This window comes from Pristiophorus japonicus, chromosome 1, assembly GCF_044704955.1.
Source record: "Pristiophorus japonicus isolate sPriJap1 chromosome 1, sPriJap1.hap1, whole genome shotgun sequence".
Taxonomy (NCBI): Eukaryota; Metazoa; Chordata; class Chondrichthyes; family Pristiophoridae; genus Pristiophorus; species Pristiophorus japonicus.
In genome coordinates, this window is record NC_091977.1 from 65,324,788 (window position 1) to 65,346,729 (window position 21,942).

At 43.3% G+C, this 21,942-nt stretch overlaps 1 protein-coding gene across 1 annotated transcript in view; it reads right to left on the bottom strand.

The window, feature by feature from the left end:
• The window catches only part of polr1e (RNA polymerase I subunit E), a 47,456-nt gene that overhangs the window by 23,798 nt on the left and 1,716 nt on the right, over positions 1-21,942 (bottom strand). Inside the window, exons 2-9 of the mRNA XM_070900860.1 lie at positions 21,803-21,906; positions 21,527-21,603; positions 16,193-16,278; positions 13,472-13,527; positions 10,022-10,166; positions 3,053-3,160; positions 754-850; positions 348-487 (exon numbers count right to left, since the gene is read on the bottom strand). Of these exons, the coding sequence (XP_070756961.1) occupies positions 348-487; positions 754-850; positions 3,053-3,160; positions 10,022-10,166; positions 13,472-13,527; positions 16,193-16,278; positions 21,527-21,603; positions 21,803-21,906 (813 nt within the window). The remainder of the gene's footprint in view (positions 1-347; positions 488-753; positions 851-3,052; positions 3,161-10,021; positions 10,167-13,471; positions 13,528-16,192; positions 16,279-21,526; positions 21,604-21,802; positions 21,907-21,942) is intronic.

Genomic DNA, 21,942 nt, shown 5'->3' on the forward strand with positions numbered 1-21,942 from the left:
ATTCTCCTGCTATTCTTCAATCTTTTTACTTCCACCTGAATGGACAGATGGAGTCTTGATTTAATGTCTTACTAAAAGATGGCACCTCTAACAGTGCAGCACTCCTGCAGAAAAGCAGAACCCTGCAGCCCCATATTTAAACCTAGGCCCAGATCAGTACTTTTATACCATGCAAGCAATGAGAATGTTGTGCTTAGATCAGGAGTGGAACGTTTATCCAGATTCCGGTGTGAGATTTTGTTGCACAATTAATGGTAAGCTTTCAATGCCCCTAGGTCTAATTCGTTGAACTGATGTACATCAGTCTTCAGTATTACTGACAAAAATACAAGAGACAGAGATTTTACCTTTGTGCTTGAATTCGTGGTTTTTTAAGTTGTGCAATCTGATCAGAATCTGTAAATAAAACAGGCAGCGACCCTTATGATCAAGACTTTTCTCATCCTGAGTTAATGACTTAAGTGATTCCAGAACAAAGGAGGAGTAACTAAAAGTAAAGAATAAACCAGCATTAGATCATTGCCTAAATATCATGTAGCAAACCTCTTCTACCCTCTACTAGTCCAAACACCATTTCTAACCCCGATTTGCTTAAAAAAAAGGTACTAGTGTGTAACAAAGACGATGAAGGACCGAAGGGCATAATGAACTGTAGAAGCTGTGTATCAGGATTTTGTTTTGTAAAATGTACTCTTCAGAACAGGATAATATAGTTAAAGGCATCCAAAATACAGGATGTCTAAATAAACTTACTTGCCAGTTTGTGCCAGTTTGCAAATTTCTTCAGCAGTGCTAATCTTCAGTGGTACAGAGTGTGCTTCGAGTGCTTGATACTCGGGTGTTGAGATGACTTATTATGAATTAAGAAGCCACCCACAGAAGAAAATATGATAACCTTAAGAAACTTAACACAAAACTACAATCACCCAATGATTGTGTCCAATTGTCCAATACCATTGCAGAACTGTAAACAGATCAAGTGTTCATCATTTCTTACAGAAAGTCTCACCATTAAGATCTTCACATGGACTAAATTATCACAATCTTACAATGTTACTGCACACAAGATGATTCAGCCCATTGCACCAGTTACCCTTTCCCATACCCTTTTAAGTTTTTCTTTTTTCCAATATTTATCAACTTCTCTGTTAAAAACCATTATAGTTTGAGCAGGTAGATGTCAGGTGACATGTAATGTGAAGAAATGTGATGTATTTAATTTTGGGAGGAAGAATAAGGAAAGGAATTATACACTGGTAACATTTTAAAAGGAGTAGAGGAGCAGTGAGACTTGGAGGTTCGGATACACAAATCTTAGTGGGAGGGCAAGTTCAAAACAAAAGATGTATGAGATTCTAGATTTTATAAATAAGGGCCTAAAATATAAAAACCTGTACAAATCATTGGTTAGGCTGTATTAAAAATATGTCCAATTTTGGGTGTCCCAGGGAAAAGATACAGTAGCGATTAATTACGATGATACCAAGGATAAGAGGCTTTAGTTACGAGGAAAGAATAGTGAAACACTGGCTCTTTTCATTAGAACCAAGAAGGTCAAGAGGAAATCTGATAGTGGTGATCAAAATATGAGAATTTTTGATTTATTTCCACTGAATGGTGAGTTAGTAACTACAGGGTTTAAATTTAAGATCATCACCAAAAGTATGAAGAGAGATTAGAAGATGTTTTATTCATGCAGAAGATTGTTAGGACACGGGAAAGTTCTATCAGAATCTATAACGGAGTATGTTTCAATCCCTACAACTCAGAACATGTGGGAGTCTGGGGACATGTAGCAGAATGGATAGCAAGCTGACTACAAAACAGAAAGCAGAAAGTAGGGGTTAAAGGTAGTTACTCAGATTGGGAAAAGGTGGGAAGTGGTGTTCCACAAGGATTGGTGCTGGGACCATGGATGGTTCATCATTTACATAAATGATTTGGACTCAGGAATCAGAAGTACGATTTCAAAATTTGTGGACGACAGCAAATTGGGGGGTGCAGTTAAGACAGAGAAGAACTGCGACAAAATACAGGAAGACATTAATAAACTTGCAGAATGGGTGTGTAATTAGCAAATGAATTTCAATATAGATAAGTGTGAGCTGGTACATTTTGGTAGGAAGAATAAGGAGGCCACATACTTCTCGGAAAGTAAGTATCTAAATGGGGTAAAGGATCAGATCTGGGGGTAATCACTAAAAGCAGCGATGGGAGTAAATAAAGCCATAAAAAAAGCAAAGTTCTGCGGTTCATTTCTAGAGGGGTAGAATTGAAAAGCAGAGAACTTATTAGATTTGTATAGAACCTTGCATATACCACACTTGGGAATATTACGAACAGTTTTGGTTTCCATATTATAAAACGGTTATAGAGGCACTGGAGAAGGTGCAAAAAAGATTAACTAGAATGATACCAGAACTGAGAGGCTATACCCATCAGGAAAGGCTGAACAGGCTGGAGCCCTTTTCTATAGAAAAAAAGACTGAGGGGTGACCTGATAGATGATTTTAAGATTATGAAAGGATTTGAGAGGGTAGATGTAGAGATGATGTTTCCACTTTTGGTGAGACCAGAACTAGGGACCATAAGTATAAGATGGTCCCTAATAAACCCAACAGGGAACTAAGGAAACACTTCTTTACCTAGAGAGTAATTAGAATGTGGAACAAGTAGTTGAGGCAAGTAACATACCTGTATTTAAGGGGAAGCTAGTTAAGCACATGGGAGCAAGGAATAGAAGGATATGTTGATGGGATTAGAGGACGAAGGGTGGGAGGAGACTTGTGTGGAGCATAAACACTGGCACAGACCAGTTGGGCTGAATGGCCTGTATCTGTGCTGTAATTACTTTTAATACTTTGTAACTCCCCTCCCCTGCACCAAATCTAAAGCCCTCTCTATAACAGCATGCACCACAGAATAGTAACATTAAATACATTGTGTATAGCTCCTAAAGACAAGTTCAACTGTTTCTAGAGCGTTGGTACTGTACTAGTGAAGAGCAACTAACTACGAAGCACAAGTTCAACTTTCAGTTAGTAAAGGATACTGTCCTCAAACTTGTAAACATCCTCAGGCTTATCTGCATCAGCATGGCAGGGAGGAAGAAAGCTCGACTTGTCCTGAGACTCAAACTGCGTTGCCTCATTAGCCAAAGCTTTGGGAAAACAAAATGTGGGAAATATGTTACACCTCAAACAACACTCCATAGTAATACACAAAAACAGAAGAGTAGCTATTTCCTTACATTTACTGTGCTAAACACAGGATTGCACAAATATGTAACTGCTTATTCACCCAGTGGAATCTTCACCCTGCTAATTTTTTTAAAAATTTGTTCTCAGGATGTGGATGGCAACCACCCCTAGTAGCCCTAAGAATGTGGTGAGGACACTTGAGGTCATTACAAATCAAACAGATATTGTACGCCAGACTGGGTTTCCTTCCCAACGAGAAATAGTGAACCAGTTGGGTTTTTACACTTTTCTGGTAAATAACCAGATTTATTGAGCGCAAGTTCACAACTTGACATGATGGGATTTGCAACTCATGATCTCTCCGATGCTAGTCTAGTACAGGTTGAACCTCGCAAATCCGGCGCGCTTTGGTCCGGCAACCTCCCTGGTCTGGCATCATTCCTGGCGAGGGGTCGCGACCCACGCTGTGTCTTGTGAGCGGGCGGGCGGGCAGCCCTCGGACCCAGTGACATTGTTGCTGCCCCCTACCAACAACACCCTCCCCGAGCTGCCGCTCACCTTTTTGAAGTTGGACTCGGAAGCCGGATGGAAATCCTTTTTATACAAGAAATTGGCGAATGATTTCCCCATGTCCACGTGAACTGCTTCACAGCCGTCACGCCTGAAAATGGGGTTGGGATCAGGAGGAGCCGTGGGTTCCCATAGGGACGGAACGAGGCACTACAGAGTGGGCGGGAGCACTGCTGGGTCAGAGAGCAGGTGAGGGCCTGACCGGGTATCAGGTGAAGGGATATTAGTGTTTATTGAAACCGGGTACTGTTGACAGCGCTGCTGACAACGACCCGACCGTTGTCAGACCTCTGAGATGGAATTAGCGACCTCCACTGCCTAAACTAAGAAAACAAACGCTGGCATGCGGCGCCCAGAGAAGCTGCCATATTCCTACATAGCCCTGACTGTGATGGCTATCCAGAGCTCTCCCACCAAACGGCTGACGCTCAGCGAGATCTGCCAGTTCCTCCAGAGCCACTTCCCCTTTTTCCGAGGCTCCTACCAAGGCTGGAAGACATTTGGCCAGCAACCTTGACGGGATGGGTTTACCGGGATAATCTGTCTTTCACCTCGCGGCCAACAACGATCACTATATGGGAAGCTGTATGTGATCTTCGGTCGGAGACTACCCCAACCACGCCGCCAGTTCACTACTAGCGTCTCCCTTGCTGACCGGCGGTGGGGTGATGCAGCCGCACTCCATGCATACTACCTCGGCATCAGCATGGGCTCCTTCGGCCTCTGCGCTGAACAACGGGGCTCCTTACATCAAACAGCAGCCCCTCTCGCCGTGCAACCCGTCGGCGAATCTCACTTCCAACCTGCAAGCACACTCCCCAGATCCGTCCTATTTACATCAAAATAGCCACAACGTGGCTGATATAGAAGGTATGGAGCCCATGGTACTAGTTACAGATTAGCACAAATAGCTTTTGTAGGAAGCAATTCTAAAACTTTGCTGACAGTGAGGTTTTTAAGTCTGGAGGCTGGGGTCGACGTGACTTCCCGTGGTCCGATAAATTCTCTTGTCCGACACAGGCCAGGTCTCGAGGGTGCCGGATTAGAGATGTTCAACCTGTACCACAAGCACTACATTATTGCACCCAACTAAGTCTGAGACCTAAATAGTTAGATATTCTTAAGTATGTTGGTATGTTGTACAGAGCTTAGTCAGACCCCATCTGATTATTGCAAACTTCAGGAAAGATACTGGTCTTGGAGAGCTATAGTAAGATTCATCCAAATAATACCAGGGCTTAGAGTTAAATTATGAGAACAGGCAGCATAAACTTGACTTGTATTCCCTTCAGATTAGAAGGTTGAAGGGTGATCTGATCAAGATCTTCAAGATGATAAAGGGATTCTATAGGGTAGATACAGAAGAATTGTTTCCTCTAATGGAGGAATCTGGAACAAGGGGCATCATTTTAAAATTAGAGCTAGGCCATTTAGGAGTGAAAACAGAGAGTACTTTTTCACGCAAGGATAGTGAAAATCTGAAACTCCCCCCAATGGCCAACTGAAATCTTCAAGACTGAGATCGATAGATTTTTGTTAGGCAAGTATCAAGGGATATGCAACAAAGGCAGATAAATGGAGTTCAGGTATAGCTTAGCCAGGATCTGATTGAATGGCAGGCCAAGTTCAAGGGGCTGAAAGACCCACTCCTACTTCTATGTGAAAGACAGGTGCAGGAATGGCTTGGCGTCAATTCTGATCCTTCCCAAAAGTACAGCCATGATTGAGACTAAATATAGGAAATCTCAGGTGTCAACTAGTATCCTGCTATCCTTTGTTAAGGTGCAACGGAATGCTATTCCACCCCGCAGTAATCACTAACAATGAAATATCCTGTAAGGAATGAAGAAATATGGAATCAGAACAGGCTATTTACTTGGGCTCCATTGTGAACCTCCTGAGGTGTTGAATGAATATAGGTAAAACATCTAAAAGGAGAAAATTCAAATATCTCCCTGGTCTTAGGTGGCAATCAAGCCCAAGTTTTAGGACATCAATTTAACATTTTAATCTACAATTGTAGGGAGTTCCAAGGAAACAAACACCAGGGGCTAGACTTTCCACTTATACTGCTCTCGCCCATCATCATCATTATCATAGGTAGTCCCTTGGAATCGAGGAAGACTTGCTTCCACTACAAAAGTGAGTTCTTTGGTGGCTGAACAGTCCAACAGGAGAGCCACAGACCCTGTCACAGGTGGGACAGACATTCGTCGGGGGGGTGGGGGGGACTGATTTACCACACGCTCCTTCCGCTGCCTGCGCCTGACCTCTTCACGCTCGCAGCGTTGAGATTCGAAGAGCTCAACGCCCTCCCGGATGTATTTTCTCCACCTCTTCGGCCAGGATCTCCCAGGTGTCAGGTGTTATGTCGCACTTCACCAGGAAGGCTTTGATGGGTCCTTGTAACATTTCTGCTGCCCACCTTTGGCTCGTTTGCAATGAAGGAGCTCCGCATAGAGCAATTGCTTAAGGAGTCTCATGTCTGGCATGCGAACTAAGTGGCCTGCCCAGCGAAGCTGATCGAGTGTGCCTAGTGCTTCAATGCTGGGGATGTTAGCCTGGGCAAGGACACTGATGTTGGTGCGTCTGTCCTCCCAGGGAATTTGCAGGATCTTGCTGAGACATCGTTGGTGATATATCTCCAGCGACTTGATGTGTCTTCTGTACATCGTCCATGCCTCTGATCCATACAAGAGGGCGGGTATTATTACAGCCCTGTAGACCCTGTAGACTGGTGGTAGGTTTGAAGGCCTGGTCTTCGAACACTCTTTTCCTCAGGCGGCTGAAGGCTGCATTGGCGCACTGAAGGCGATGTAGAATCTCCGTATCAATGTCTGCCTTTGTTGACAAGAGGCTGTCAAGATATGGGAAGTGGTATATATCTGGGCGGTAGTCGATGTCCCACTTTTAAGAACTGCCGAAATACTGCCCATTTTCAAAACCGCTAGTTTCGGCTTTTTTGGAGGGCAGGGGGGAGGTGGCAGTAATAAGTGAGCAGCAGCAAGTGAGCGGTGGAAGTCTTTTTCGTTGTGCAAGGCCAGCGCCCCTAACAACAGCCGTTCTGCGTATGCGTGATTGGTTTTTTTTCTGCACTTCACTTTTCCCGTGATACGGGGGTCAGGGGTCACTTGCGCATGCGCAGAAGAGGAAAGGTGAGAGAGACAGACAGAGAGAGCAAGTGGAGAGAGGCTAAGCAGATTATTTGACGTTTTAAACATTATTACCAATTTGAAATCCATTAACAATAGATATTGAGGGAGGGAGGGATGCAGGACATGGCTGAGGTAGGAGGGAGGAAGAGGGCCAAACGTTTTTCGGACGAGGCCCAAGCTGCCTTGGTCCACGAGGTAGAGATGTGGTGGACCCAATTGACCCAGGGTGGGTGTGGGAAACCACCCCCCCAGGGTGTACAAATGCATATGGACGGAGATTGCAGAGGTGGTGTTGTCGGCCGCCCATGATTATCGAGAGCCAAGCCAGTGCTGCAAGCGCTGGGAACGACCTCGTTGCGCCTGCGAAAGTACTAACTTTAATAATGCACTGACTCGTTACTTAAAATGTAAATCTGCCAGATTGTAGTTGAGCTTGGTAAGCTGGGTAAGCTTGGTGTCATGCATTACTTCCTATTCACAATCTTATTACATTGCTTTTCGGAATTTAGATGTGTTCTTCATGCTTCAATTGCATCCTAACGGTATTAACATATAACATTAATGGGATATTGATGAAGAGCATTGGGGATGGCTAATTGTGGCTGTCTATCTGTGTGTTCCGTACTAGTACCTGGGCAATTAGCTTATACCATGCTTGTCACTTTGCAGTAAAAGATATTTTCCAATCGCGCGGAACGTCAGCACACAGGAGGGCCGGCAGAGCTGGTTGAATTGACTGATCTCGAGGAGCGGGCCACAGCCCTTGTAGGGGCACATAATCGCTTGGTCACCCGCGGTGGTGCAGATCCAGTTGTGGTGGCAGGTAAGTCATGTATAATCCCCGGGTCGTGCAGTGGTCAATGTAGGTCTGACCGCTGCTCCCTGTAAATGCATTGGGAGTAAGGCCTCCTCCTCCTCCTCAGCAGTCTGCCACCTCTTTGATTGGGCACATAATGCTCTTCAATGAACCTTCTTCCATCTCTATTCTGCAGCATGTGAGTAGTCAGCAGTATTGGCTGAGAAATTACAGGCCCCATTCCTTTAATTATCCTAAACTGTCTTCAAAATTCTTCAATTGTCCTTAAACGACAAATGTACTCTAAATTGACCACAATGTGCTCAGATAAAGTTCAAGATTTTCAAACACCCTTAAAATCACTCAATTATTTTAATGCTCACAAATTTGAAGCAGCCTTTTCGTTAAGTTCATCCGATTTAAAACATGGCGTCCATACCGCTGGGTTAAGGTCAGGGAAGTGCAGCTTCTTCTGAGCGGTTTTTAAAGGTGGGCGGTATTTGGGCGAATTGCCAAATTTAGCGCCCGGCAGTAATTTCCACTTCTAACGTCATTTTGGGAAGTACACAAGCAATGATGACAGATTTTAATTGTAAAAAATGGGCGGGCAGTTTCGCTTACTGCCGGCGGTAATTGACTGCCGAATTTACCACCGACGGTATATGGGCAGTAATTTCCATTTAAACACTATTTTGGGCGGTAAAGTGCTTCTCAGCAGTAAATAGGCGGAATTTTGACAAAAATCTAGCCTCTGGATCTGTTTTGGGTAATCCAATAGGGATAAAAACCATCAAAATACATTAAGGACAAACATACTCATTGAATAAATTAACAATGGCTAATTTTAGCCAGCCACGTGCACTGGGTACCACACACTAACCACCACAGAACAAAGACAATTTCATGCAGACATCCAAAGATACTGCTGGCTGATGCCATTTTGAATGCCATTTAACCCTATTTAAAATATAAATATAAAAGATATAGGGCCAAAAATTGCGGTCGACCTGCAAAAATACTATGCCCCTATCTGATGGCGGCTCTCCTGCGAAAACATGCATTCTGACATTACGCGTAGGAGCGCAGCGTAACGGCCCACGGATCCCAGGGACACAGCCTGTACAGAAGCATACCTGGGATCACATGGGCCTAGTCCGTCAATCAGAAAACAGCTAGTCTTTCATTCATTTAAATAACTACATTACTATAGCCTTTAAAATACATGCAGATTTAGCTTTGATCATGGGAATCCAATTCATTACTCATAATTCACACTTCTAAACAAATACTGTGCACTATGAAGACAGTTATGAAATGTAAACATTAAAAAAAACCTGCAGCTTTACCATACACTAGGATTGCTTCTCATTAAAACTTTTAAGTCATTTAATTTTATATAAAAAGCATTTTTTCCATTTTGGATAACCCCTTATGCTGTGGAAACAGGCTCTATGCCTCTATCTACCAGCCATAAAATTTCCGTACGTAATGGCAGTTGGTGGAAAAATAGCCCAGCTCTATGTCAGTGGCGGAGCAGATGGCCTGTACATTGACAGACCGCAAGTTCGGGATTTAGCGCTTGTGCTTATCCCGAACTTGTGGTGGATTTCAAAGGCTGTATGATGGCATACTCGAGTACGCCGCCATAAAATTCCTATTTTCATCATAAACCCACCATTCTGTACTGCAGCCTGTTCCCAGTCTTCACTTCGCAGAACTTTACATACCCTTTAAAATAATTATTTCCCTCTATTTCAGTCACTGTGATCCAGGTCTTGATTTATTTTGCATACAGATCTCTTAAACGACGACCTAACTTGGGGCATGTGGATGAAGTACTTTGTGTTAAGTTCTCACCGAGAAGAACTAGGCATGGAAACTATTACATATCTCCTCCCAGATAGATGATATTCCCCAATTATTCAAGACCAACAGCAGTCTTCAGAACTGCGGACATCCATAATGCCGAATCTCTCTGCATTAAAGATTCTTTCATGTATCATGTATTTAATGTGCCTATGTCTTACTAGCTGTCACTAAAGTGAGCGGACGTTTTCATTTCTCTGATTCTCAGCAATGCAATGCAAAACTTTGGTGCTGACCAATCATCACAATGGATGGTTCTGAGATGCATATGTGATTTATCCGCATAACTTGACAAAATAGTCGTTAAACCTCAATGCCCCTCCCCTTGCATCTTTCCTCTGATTGCTGTAAATGAAAATGATTTTGTGCATGGCGATTGTTTGATCTTATCATAGTAATGAAGCAGCCTCTGCCCTGCAATTTGACTCTTTTACCTGTTATTCCTTTCTTATCAATGATATTTTCTGCTGCTTTGGCCACAGCTTTCTGCAAGGTCTCATTCCCAACTTGATTCAGCCTGCGAGAGCTCAAGGCACGTTTCTGCTTGTTCGTACCAAAGGCCTCAATGAGAGAATCCACCTAGAAATCAACAGCATGCAGTTAATACAGATTAATAGCAAAACATCAGTTTGGTTAATTACTTCCTTCCTATTCATAGGCCTGTACAGGCTGGTTAAACTAAAATTGAATGAATGCAATATTCTAAATCCTGATTGTTCAAGCAGTTGACCTAAAGGCCTTGAGGTCTTTTTCAGGTTTCTACTTGCTCCCAGTTGTTTACCTTGATTGAGCAAATTCCATTAGCTCACACTTGTCACATGAACACATGATGCCAAGTGAAATGGAAAAGTAAACACAAACTCAAAGGACTGAGCTGTGCCTCCTAGTAGGTGACTGCCATTTTTGTTAGTGCCTATGAGAAAGCCCCATATACTCAGCTGAGGGATGCTATGTGATTAAGATACAGCATCACCAGCGTTGAGACAAACCTGCTCCACTATTAGAAACATAGAAACATAGAAATTCGGCCCTTCGAGCCTGCACCGCCATTCAATGAGTTCATGGCTGAACATGCAACTTCAGTACCCCATTCCTGCTTTCTCTCCATACCCCTTGATCCCCCTAGTAGTAAGGATTCATCTAACTCCTTTTTGAATATATTTAGTGAATTGGCCTCAACAACTTTCTGTGGTAGAGAATTCCACAGGTTCACCACTCTCTGGGTGAAGAAGTTTCTCCTCATCTTGGTCCTAAATGGCTTACCCCTTATCCTTAGACTGTGACCCCTGGTTCTGGACTTCCCCAACATCGGGAACATTCTTCCTGCATCTAACCTGTCTGAACCCATCAGAATTTTAAACGTTTCTATGAGGTCCCCTCTCATTCTTCTGAACTCCAGCGAATACAAGCCCAGTTGATCCAGTCTTTCTTGATAGGTCAGTCCCGCCATCCCGGGAATCAGTCTGGTGAACCTTCGCTGCACTCCCTCAATAGCAAGAATGTCCTTCCTCAAGTTAGGAGACCAAAACTGTACACAATACTCAAGGTGTGGCCTCACCAAGGCCCTGTACAACTGTAGCAACACCTCCCTGCCCCTGTACACAAATCCCCTCGCTATGAAGGCCAACATGCCATTTGCTTTCTTAACCGCCTGCTGTACCTGCATGCCAACCTTCAATGACTGATGTACCATGACACCCAGGTCTCATTGCACCTCCCCTTTTCCTAACCTGTCACCATTCAGATAATAGTCTGTCTCTCTGTTTTTACCATCAAAGTGGATAACCTCACATTTATCCACATTATACTTCATCTGCCATGCATTTGCCCACTCACCTAACCTATCGAAGTCACTCTGCAGCCTCATAGCATCCTCCTCGCAGCTCACACTGCCACCCAACATAGTGTCATCCGCAAATTTGGAGATACTACACATTTGCACCTAGCCAGACTGTAGACGCGAGGCACGGCGTAGAAGTGAAGGGTTGCAGAATGCTTGTACCAGTCATTCAATCCAAGGCTACTCTTGAGGCTACTGGCAGTTAGTTACAAAGCGACATTCAGAGAAGCCCGACAGAAACTCGCCTTCAGCCCGGGAATGGTGCTTGGTGTTCAGGGGAAGGGAAGGAGAAAGAACTTTAAGAACACATACAAATGTCAGGGTGAGAAAAGGTCACGCATCGCATCCCATCCCGTTGGTATCTTAACTCTTCCATCATGACATCCAATTGAATTCTGAATAACCCCAATGTTTTTGTTTTGATTACCTTGCTTGGTATTTTTTTCAAATTTTTATCACTCATTAAGTAAATAAGGGATTTTAACTCTCAATCTCTGGGATGCTAGTCCACTATCATAACCACCAAGCTTCTATACTCAAAACATATTTATGTCAGAACCTTATTTTTAAGCACTCTACTGTGCCCTCTTCTATATTTTTGTTTACTGACCAGGGTTTGTGATCAGCGAGTATTTATACAGAACAAATCCTCAGGGGATCTCATAGAAACATATAAAATTCTGATGGGATTGGACAGGTTAGATGCAGGAAGAATGTTCCCAATGTTGGGGAAGTCCAGAACCATGGGTCACAGTCTAAGGGTAAGGGGTAAGCCATTTAGGACCGAGATGAGGAGAAACTTCTTCATTCAGAGAATTAAGAACCTGTGGAATTCTCTACCACAGAAAGTTGTTGATGCCAGTTTGTTAGATATATTCAAAAGGGAGTTAGATCTGGCCCTTACGGCTAAAACGATCAAGGGGTATGGAGAGAAAGCAGGAATGGGGTACTGAAGTTGCATGATCAGCCATGATCATATTGAATGGTGATGCAGGCTCGAAGGGCCTACTCCTGCACCTATTTTCTATGTTTCTATAAGAGGGACAAATTACACATGGCCTTTGAAAGAAAAGTTGATGAGCTGAATGGTCTTTTTTCATTTCAGGAGTTGCTTCCCCACAAGGGGAGTTTAAAACCAGAATGGGTAAATGCAATAGGTGATGTTGCAAACAGCTCAGCAGTTTTATCTCTGGTCTGTGCTGAATTAGCCAATCTCAGGCAGGTTAGCTGTGGGAACACTACAATTATCCATATTAATGCTGGACTAGAAACACTGCATGGTTACTGTCTGTGCAGCAGTGCTTCTATGTGGACAGGACTCTACATGGTTGTGGAGACCTCAATCGACAAATAGTGCAATATCTACTCACGTAGAACAGCCACTTGGGTGAGGAACCAGATCGGTGTCACTGCTCATGGAACTGTAGACCTACAATTTATCCCAGTGCGCTTTCTTGTGGGCAGTACTGGCAGGAGGCTGTAAGTAACCCAATCTCTCCTCGCCTGGAACAGTATTTAAAAGTGGGGATACATCATCAAAGCAGCATTAACTGGGGGCGTGGGGCGATATCAAGGATTTCAATATAGAATTAGATTTGCTTTCACGTGGTGTCATCTGTAATTTTGAATTCATACTTCAGTGATTTTTTTCTTAATTCATTCTCTGGGTGTGGTAGTCACTGGCAAAACCAGCATTTATTGCCCATCGCTAGTTCCACTGAGGTGGTGGTGGTGGTGGTGGAGGAGGGCCTTCTTGAACCGCTGCAGTCTGTGTAATGAAAGTACTTCCACAGAACTGTTAAATAGGGAGATCCAGAATTTTGACCCAGTGATAATGAAGGAATGGCTAATTATGTCCAAGTCAGGATCGTGTGTGACTTGGAGGTGATGGTGTTCCCATGCACTTGCCATCCTTGTCCTTCTGGCTGGAGAAGGTCACAGGTTTGGGAGGTGCTGCTGAAGAAGCCTTGGCGAGTAGCTGCAGTGCAACACAAAGATAATACACAGCGCAGTCTTTGTCAAATGCTACACAAAGAATAATTACCTTCTCCCTGTAAGAGATGCCTTTTTCATTAGTATCCCCTCCTGCAGCAGATTCACCTAAGGAGACAACACTAGCATCAATACGTTGCTCCGACTCATAATGGACATTTCAAATAATTCTTGGGAGATGGATTGGAAGTCTAGCACTGCACACACTACTGATGTCACAGGTAATGGTCTCTGGTGCTAGACCACAATAAACATGCAATTCCAGGCAACCTCCGACAAAACTTGAGAAATAAATTAACGTGCATTTATACGATGCCTTATTGCATCTCTTAAGCATCCCAAAGTGTGTCACATGGAATCCTGAATCCTGCTTGCCTATTACTCCTCGTCCTTCAACACCTCAAGTTGAAAATCTTCATTCTTGTGCTTAAATCCTTCCATTACCTCATCCCTCCCTATCTTTGTAACCTCCTACAGCCCAAATAAGCTGCCCACTCCACCCTCCAAACCAGTTCCATTTCTCTCCCCTGCTATTGTCTCAGACTGAACCTGGCTGTTCACAAACTTTCAGATCAGCCATGATCTTATTAAATGGCGGAGCAGGCTAGAGGGGCCTAATCCTGCTCCTATTTCTTATGTTCTTGGCATCCTATTCAATACTGAGCTGAGCTTCCGACCCCATAGCCTCTCCATCATAAGACCGCCTACTTCCACCTCAAAAACACTGCCAACATCCTCCCCGCATCAGCCCATCTGCTGCCAAAATCCTCACCCATGCTTTTGTCACCTCCAGAGTCAACTATGCTGATGCTCTCCTGGCCGCCTCCCTTCCTTCACCCTCTGTAAACTTCAACTCATCCAAAGCTGTGCTGCCTGTATCCCATCCTGCACCAAGTCCCGCTCACCCATCACCCATCTATACTGACCTATTTTGGCTCCTGGTCTCTCAAAGCCTCCAACCTCCAATTTAAAATTCTAATCTTTGTGTTTAAATTTCCTTATAGCTTCACCCTTCCCAATCTCTATAACCTTCTCCAGCTCCACGACCCCCTCCCCAATCCTGAATTATCTGTTCCCGTGTCTCTGGCCTTTTGTAGCCATGCCTTCCGGTGTCCAGGCCCTATGCTCTGGAATTCCCTCAACACCCACTCTTTGAACGGGCTTGCGGTCACTCCATCTTGAGACGCTTCTACCTTAACAGTGGCACATAAATCCAAGTTTTGACACAAAGAAGCTTGATTAAGCCATATCTAATTATGAACATAAAAACATAAGAAATAGGAGCAGGAGTAGGCCAAAGTCCCCTTGAGCCTACTCCGCTATTTAATACGATCACAGCTGATCCGATCATGGACTCAGGTCCACTTCCCTGCCCGCTCCCCATAACCCCTTATTCCCTTATTAAGAAGCTGTCTATCTCTGTCTTAAACTTACTCAATGACCCAGCTTCCACAGCTCGCTGAGGCAGCGAATTCCACAGATTTACAACCCTCAAAGAAGAAATTCCTCCTTATCTCAGTTTTAAATGGGTGGCCCCTTATTCTAAGATTATGCCCTCTAGTTCTAATCTCCCCTCAGTGGAAACATCCTTTCTGCATCCACCTTGTCAAGCCCCCTCATAATCTTATACGTTTCGATAAAATCACCTCTCATTCTTCTGAATTCCAATGAGTAGAGGCCCAACCTACTCAACCTTACATCTTAAGTCAACCCCCTCATTTCTGGAAACAACCTAGTGAACCTTCTCTGAACTGCCTCCAAAGCAAGTATATCCTTTCCTAAATATGGAAACCAAAACTGCACGCAGTATTCCAGGTGTGGCCTCACCAATACACCAATACCCTGTATAACTGTAGCAAGACTTCCTTGCTTTTATACTCCATCCCCTTTGCAATAAAGGCCAAGATTCCATTGGCCTTCCTGATCACTTGCTGTACCTGCATACTAACCTTTTGTGTTTCATGCACCAGGACCCCAGGTCCCGCTGTACTGCAGCACTTTGCAATTTGTCTCCATTTAAATAATAACTTGCTCTTCAATTTTTTCTGCCAAAGTGCATAACCTCACAATTTCTAACATTATACTCCATCTGCCAAATTTTTGCCCACTCACTTAGCTTATCTATGTCCTTTTGCAGGTTTTTTGTGTCCTCCTCACACATTGCTTTTCCTCCCATCTTTGTAACATCATCAGCAAACTTGGCTAAATTACACTTGGTCCCTTCATCCAAGTCATTTATATAGATTGTAAATAGTTGGAGTCCCAGCACTGATCCCTGCAGCACCCCACTAGTTACTGATTGCCAACCAGAGAATGAACCATTTATCCCGGCTGTTTTCTGTTAGTTAACCAATCCTCTATCCATACTAATATATTACCCCTAACCTCGTGAACTTTTATCTTGTGCAGTAACTTTTTATGTGGCACCATGTCAAATGCCTTCTGGAAGTCCAAATACACCACATCCACTGGTTCCCCCTTATCCACCCTGTTCGTTACATCCTCAGAGAATTCCAGCAAATTTGTCAAACATGACTTCCCCTTCATAAATCCATGCTGACTCTGTCTGTTTGAATTATACTTTTTCAAATGTCCTACTACTGTTTCTTTCAACATTTTCCCAACCACAGATGTTAGGCTAACTGGTCTATAGTTTCCTGCTTTTTGTCTGCCTCCTTTTTTAAATAGGGGCATTACATTTGCAGTTTTCCAATCTGCTGGGACCTCCCCAGAATCACAGGATGCTCAAGAACTATGTATTAGGAGAACTTACCAGGAAAGAAGGGATGCATGTTGAACAGCTGAGCATCGTGCACTTCCATTTTCCCCGTTGTTTTATTTAGCACACCAACAAAATACCTGAATGGAACAGAACACATTCCACTAAATGAAAGCTTTTTAGTCACTTTTATCCAGTAACTTCCCAATCATTTCCATTTTGAAACAGTAATTTCCAGGCATTAATCTTTTATTTTATACAAATACTACATGTAAACACTTAATCACTCTCTTATCAACGCTGTGACATTTTTTCAGTTCTCTCCAAAAGCAAATAATCCAATCAAAATGTAACATACAAACAGCTGAACTGTTTCATGGTGCTTTTTTTTTAAATAGTTAAAGGGCATCTTGAGCAGCCTGAGGAAACCACATTATATTGTTAAACTTTGTTCTTGTCACTTTTTGCTTAGTCACTTTTTGAATCTGGCAAATTGAATGTCAAAACAGAAGACTCAGTAGATTACCAGAACAGATCAGAATAAAAATAAAACCCATTATTGCTTCCTGATGGCAAGGAGCAATGGAGTCATACAGATCAGGAAGGTCTCAATTTTGACACAAAGTCTATTGCATGTTTGCTGATTTGGGGTAGAAGAGGTACCACAATTGAGCTCAGCATCTCCATCAGGACAATGAAACATTGGCCGGGGGTGTGCTCCAGTATTGCGTGCTGGAAGCATGCTTCTGGGTGTCAGGTGGCGGCAGGATCGAGGTTGACTGTGATGCTCCCACCTTTCCCGGCGGGCAAAAAACCTCATCCATAAAGAATGTTCCTTACTCAATAAGTTGTGGACACCCTTCAAAGGGGGAAAATGGCAGGAAAAAAAAATCAGGCAAAATGCAAGAAATTGGTGGACTCGTGTCATTTTCACCACACTATCCACACGTACTAATTCATAATGTATTCACTTTGCATGATGAGTTTTGATTTTAAATTGGCCATGGTAGCATATGGGATGGGGGAGGGAAACAGCTTTTTGGACCCTGATCGTTCTCCAGTAGCACCTGCCAGAAAGTACATGAATGTAAGTGTTGAATGACAATAGGACTCAAGGCTCACACATGAAAGTAGCGAAGGGCCATCCACAGCTGTGAAACTGCACTGAAAGGAAACTGGGAGAAATTTAAAAAGGAGTGTCAATTAAGAGAAGTTGGCTTAGAACGGGTTGAATCTTTAACGGAAGAGGTGCACAAGTTCTGGATGAGGGACAGAAAGGCCCTTCCTTGCTCTTATTTTATACATAATTGTCAAGTTCAGAATATAGATGCGAATTTCCTGTGGCACTTCTCACAGTAATGCAGAGATTATGCAGCTTTATAAGAACACAAACATTATACAGGTTGAACCTCCCTTATCCGGGACTTCCTTATCCAGTACCACCCCTCATCCGGCACCATTCCCAGCCGTTCCGACATGAACAAATTGAAGTCCTTCCTCGCTGCCAACTCCCGCAATCGCTGGCCAGACCCCACAATCCACCGCACCCATCCCCCCCGCCCATGATCTCTCTGCAGCACTCCCAAACCCAAGTCAGCCAGCCCCGATATCCCCTTGCTCAGTACCTGTACCATCCAATTTAATGTGACCTCCCCTCGTCTGGCAAAATCCCTTATCCAGCAACGGCCAGGTCCCGGGGGTGCCGGATAAGAGAGGTTCAACCTGTACCATGTAAACCACAAGGCAGTAACTAGTGGGGTGCCGCAGGGATCAGTGCTGGGACCCAACTATTTACAATCTATATTAACTACTTGGAAGAAGGGACCGAGTGTAACGTAGCCAAGTTTGCTGACGATACAAAGATCGGAGAAAAAGCAATGTGTTGAGGAGGACACAAAAAAATCTGCAAAAGGACGCAGACAGGCTAAGTGAGCGGGCAAACATTTGGCAGATGCAGTATAATGGAGAAAGATTGCCAAGTGCCGCAGTACAGCGGGACCTGGGGGTCCTTGTGCATGAAACACAAAAGGATAGTATGCAGGTACAGTAAGTGATTAGGAAGGCCAATGGTATCTTGACCTTTATTGTAAAGGGGATGAAGTATAAAAGGAGGGAAGTCTTGCTACAGCTAATACAGGGTATTGGTGAGGCCATACCTGGAATACTGAGTGCAGTTTTGGTTTCCATATTTACGAAAGAATATACTTGCTTTGGAGGCAGTTCAGAGAAGGTTCACTAGGTTGATTCTGGAAATGAGGGGGTTGATCTATGAGGAAAGGTTGAGTAGGTTGGGCCTCTACTCATTGGAATTCAGAAGGATGAGAGGTGATCTTATCGAAATGTATAAGATTATGAGGGGGCTTGATAAGGTGGATGCAGAGAGGATGTTTCCACTGATGGGGGAGACTAGAACTAGAGGGCACGATCTTAGAATAAAGGGCCGCCCATTTAAAACTGAAATGAGCAGAAATTTCTTCTCTCAAGAGGGTTGTGAATCTGTAGAATTCGCTGCCTCAGAGAGCTGTGGAAGCTGGGACATTGAATAAATTTAAGACAGAAGGAGACAGTTTCTTAAACGATAAGGGAATAAGGGGTTATGGGGAGCAGGCAGGGAAGTGGACCTGAATCCATGATCGGATTAACCATGATCATATGGCCTACTCCTGCTCCTACTTCTTATGTTCTTATTATTCTGCTGCTATAGTGTAAGTGTGTGTCCCATTAAAGCTGCAAAATATAATCAATTTAAGTAAATATTGCATGAATTCATACGCAGGTCAACGGAGAAACTGCAGATGTTGCAACTGGTATTTTCCGTTGAAGAGCTTGTACATTCTAAATGACGACCGTTGTTTCCACACAGAATCCTGCATTAGAGTGTGTAACGTTCAAAGTATGATGTGCAGGAAGTACATGCATACTCCAGGTTTTTTTAAGATACATTATACTATAGTGTGAAAGTTTATTAAAGAGAATGCAGAAAAACTTGCAATCTGTACACTGTAGATTAAAAATACTGCAAATGCTTAAAACATGAAATAAAAACAATATTAAATTGCTGGCAACACTCAATCAATGTTCTCTACCTGTATATTAACCTAACTCGTGAGGCCATCCTTTCAAAGCTCAAGAGCCTGACAAAGAGCTGCAAGTCTTGGATTATTTTATTCAACAGTAGACAATCTCCTGTGGCATTGCACAAAGGGAGCCAAGACTCAGTGCAGTATTCAAATGAAGTGTGGTTAGAGGGTGATAATAAATAGACCAAAGGGTGCAGACATATTTCAATCCCCATTTTAAAGACACACATCGTTCCCATTATGAAATCCTATGTCCACATTTATAATGGAAACTTATGTAAATTTGTCACGCTGTAATTATAGCCACTGGGGAAGGGTGTAATTACAGCATGACAAGTTTACATAGGCAGTTTCCATTATAAATGCAGACATAGGAATCATGAATGCAGACACAGGCACTTATAACAGAAAAAGTTGACAGAAAATGCAGAGACATGTAATATAAATATACATGTATTAAAACTTTTACATCTAGCACATAATCCTGTCACACTTAATGTAACACTTCCCCTGACACACTTTGTTGAGAAAACCCATATTGTTATACAAGTGTATCCTCTAACTCAATGCGAGCAATCCCACAGCAGATCTGTTATAATGATCGATATTATGATTGTAACGACAACCAGCACAACTGTATCATGTATTTATAAAAACTTATTTCTCGTTCCCATATCAATTACCCTTTCCATCTCGCTCTCAGTCTCCTTTTCTCCCTCAAGTTATGCGGGGCAGCTTATTCCATGAACACCCCAAGTAATGCCTCTACTCCACATTACAGCATCTGGCTGCTTTTTCACTGCAGAGACCACGAGCATGCAAACTTTGTACTATGGAACTAACATTGCAGCTTCCTGTACTCTACTGCTAAATAAAATGACTGCGCTTTGCTGGCCACATTGCCCAATCTGTTGCTGTATTTGGGGGAAAAATCATTGTATCTTACAGGACAGAAGGCCCATTGTGCCTAAACCAGCTTTTTGAACAATGAGTCCCATTCCCCCACTACTTACTCAGAGCCCTGCAAATTTAACTAACTGATATTCTGCTTAATTCACAATATAGTGTAAGGATTCAGCGAAAACATCGACAGCAATAGCATAAACTTTTGGACTTTGCTTTTGGACACATTTTCTGTTACTGCAGAGAAGCAGACAGCATGATTTAGGACCGGTCCAAACATGTTCCATAGGAATACAGATCAGGTAGGCAGGGATGATTCGATGGCTGAATACGGGAAGCATCGCAGGAAGGAACCTAATGGAGGACAATTTGTCATGTAATGGTAACCCATCAGGAAGACTGGTCGGTGCTCAAGACACAAAGGAAGCTTTTCGGTCACCCAGACTTGTTGGAGCTTTATACCCAGGAACAGGCCAATTGACAAAGATACCGGCCGAAAAGGTGTTTCATTTTACTTTTTAGTTGTACTGCCTCAGGCGAAGGACTAACTTTGGCCTAAGAAGGAGCATTTTTGCAGGAATAAGAGGGGCAGTTTTGGCTGCCATCTTTCTCTCTCTCTCCTCTTCTACGCTTGCTTGCTTCGTTCAACGTACTCAAAGACCGAACACTGTGTCTGGGACGGAGAGAAGAAACACCATCTACGAGCAAAGAGAGTTCATCGGGAGAAGCAGCGAGTAAGCCAGAGGGAAAACTGGTGAGCATTATCCCAGCCCAAGCATTCTTTAAGACCACTGCATGGTGTGAAGGGATGTCATTGTGTCCCAACCAAGCCTTAGGGGTTTAGTGGGGAGGTTTCTGCACGGATCATAGGCATACGCACATTCTGTTGAACAGATTTGGTGGTGCCCTATCGAACCAAGCAGGGGTGTTTTGGTCGTGGGTACTTGGTGATAGGAGCCTGTTCAGACGGGCCAGGGTTGTGTGTTGTACTGTGTTTGTTTGTTTTACACCACCAGGGTGTGTTTTACTTGGTGCAGGTATGTACTTTAACTTGAATAAAAGCATTGTGATGGTCGAGATTGAAAGATCTGGCTGTAACTGTATTTCTGTTCACTACTATAATTCAGGTGTCTAGAACTGTTGTAAGGGGGGTGATTCAAAACCACTTACAATGGTTAGGTCAAACTGAAAGGAAGACCATTTTATTCTAGCTAATCTGGATCACCTACTTCAGGATTGAATGTGTGGGTAGGTGCAAAAAGTGATACTCAAATCACAAGAGTGTGCCTGTTCGTCATCATAGCCGCGCTCTCTCCCCTCTTTTCAGATGCGGGCGACATTGTTGTACATTTCCAGCATTACTTTTAAACGGAATTCTGCCACCATGTCAGAGAAACAGACTTACTTGCACAGTGAGTTGCACTTCAGAGCACTCGGTCCAAAATTATTTCCGACATAGGCCAATCTATCCGTCTCAGCAGACTGCAGGGAATGAAAAAGAATCATCTGAACAAATAAGTTGAGCATTTCAAAAAATGGACCAATGCTGTTAACAGTTTAAATATATTAAACTGTCAGAATAATCAGCTATGCCAGTTTTAACCATGGAACAGCCTGTTCTTGGAAACAACAAAATGGCAAGTGTTTTATTGCACAAGAACACACATCACTTAACTCTTACCAAGATAAGTTGATGCTTCTTCCGGGGGTTATTTGTGTGTATATTTTTGTGCAGCTGAAATTCCACATTTTCTGAATTTGTGAGCCTCCCATTGGAAAACTGAACTGCAAAACAGGACATTTTATAAACTTAATTAGTGG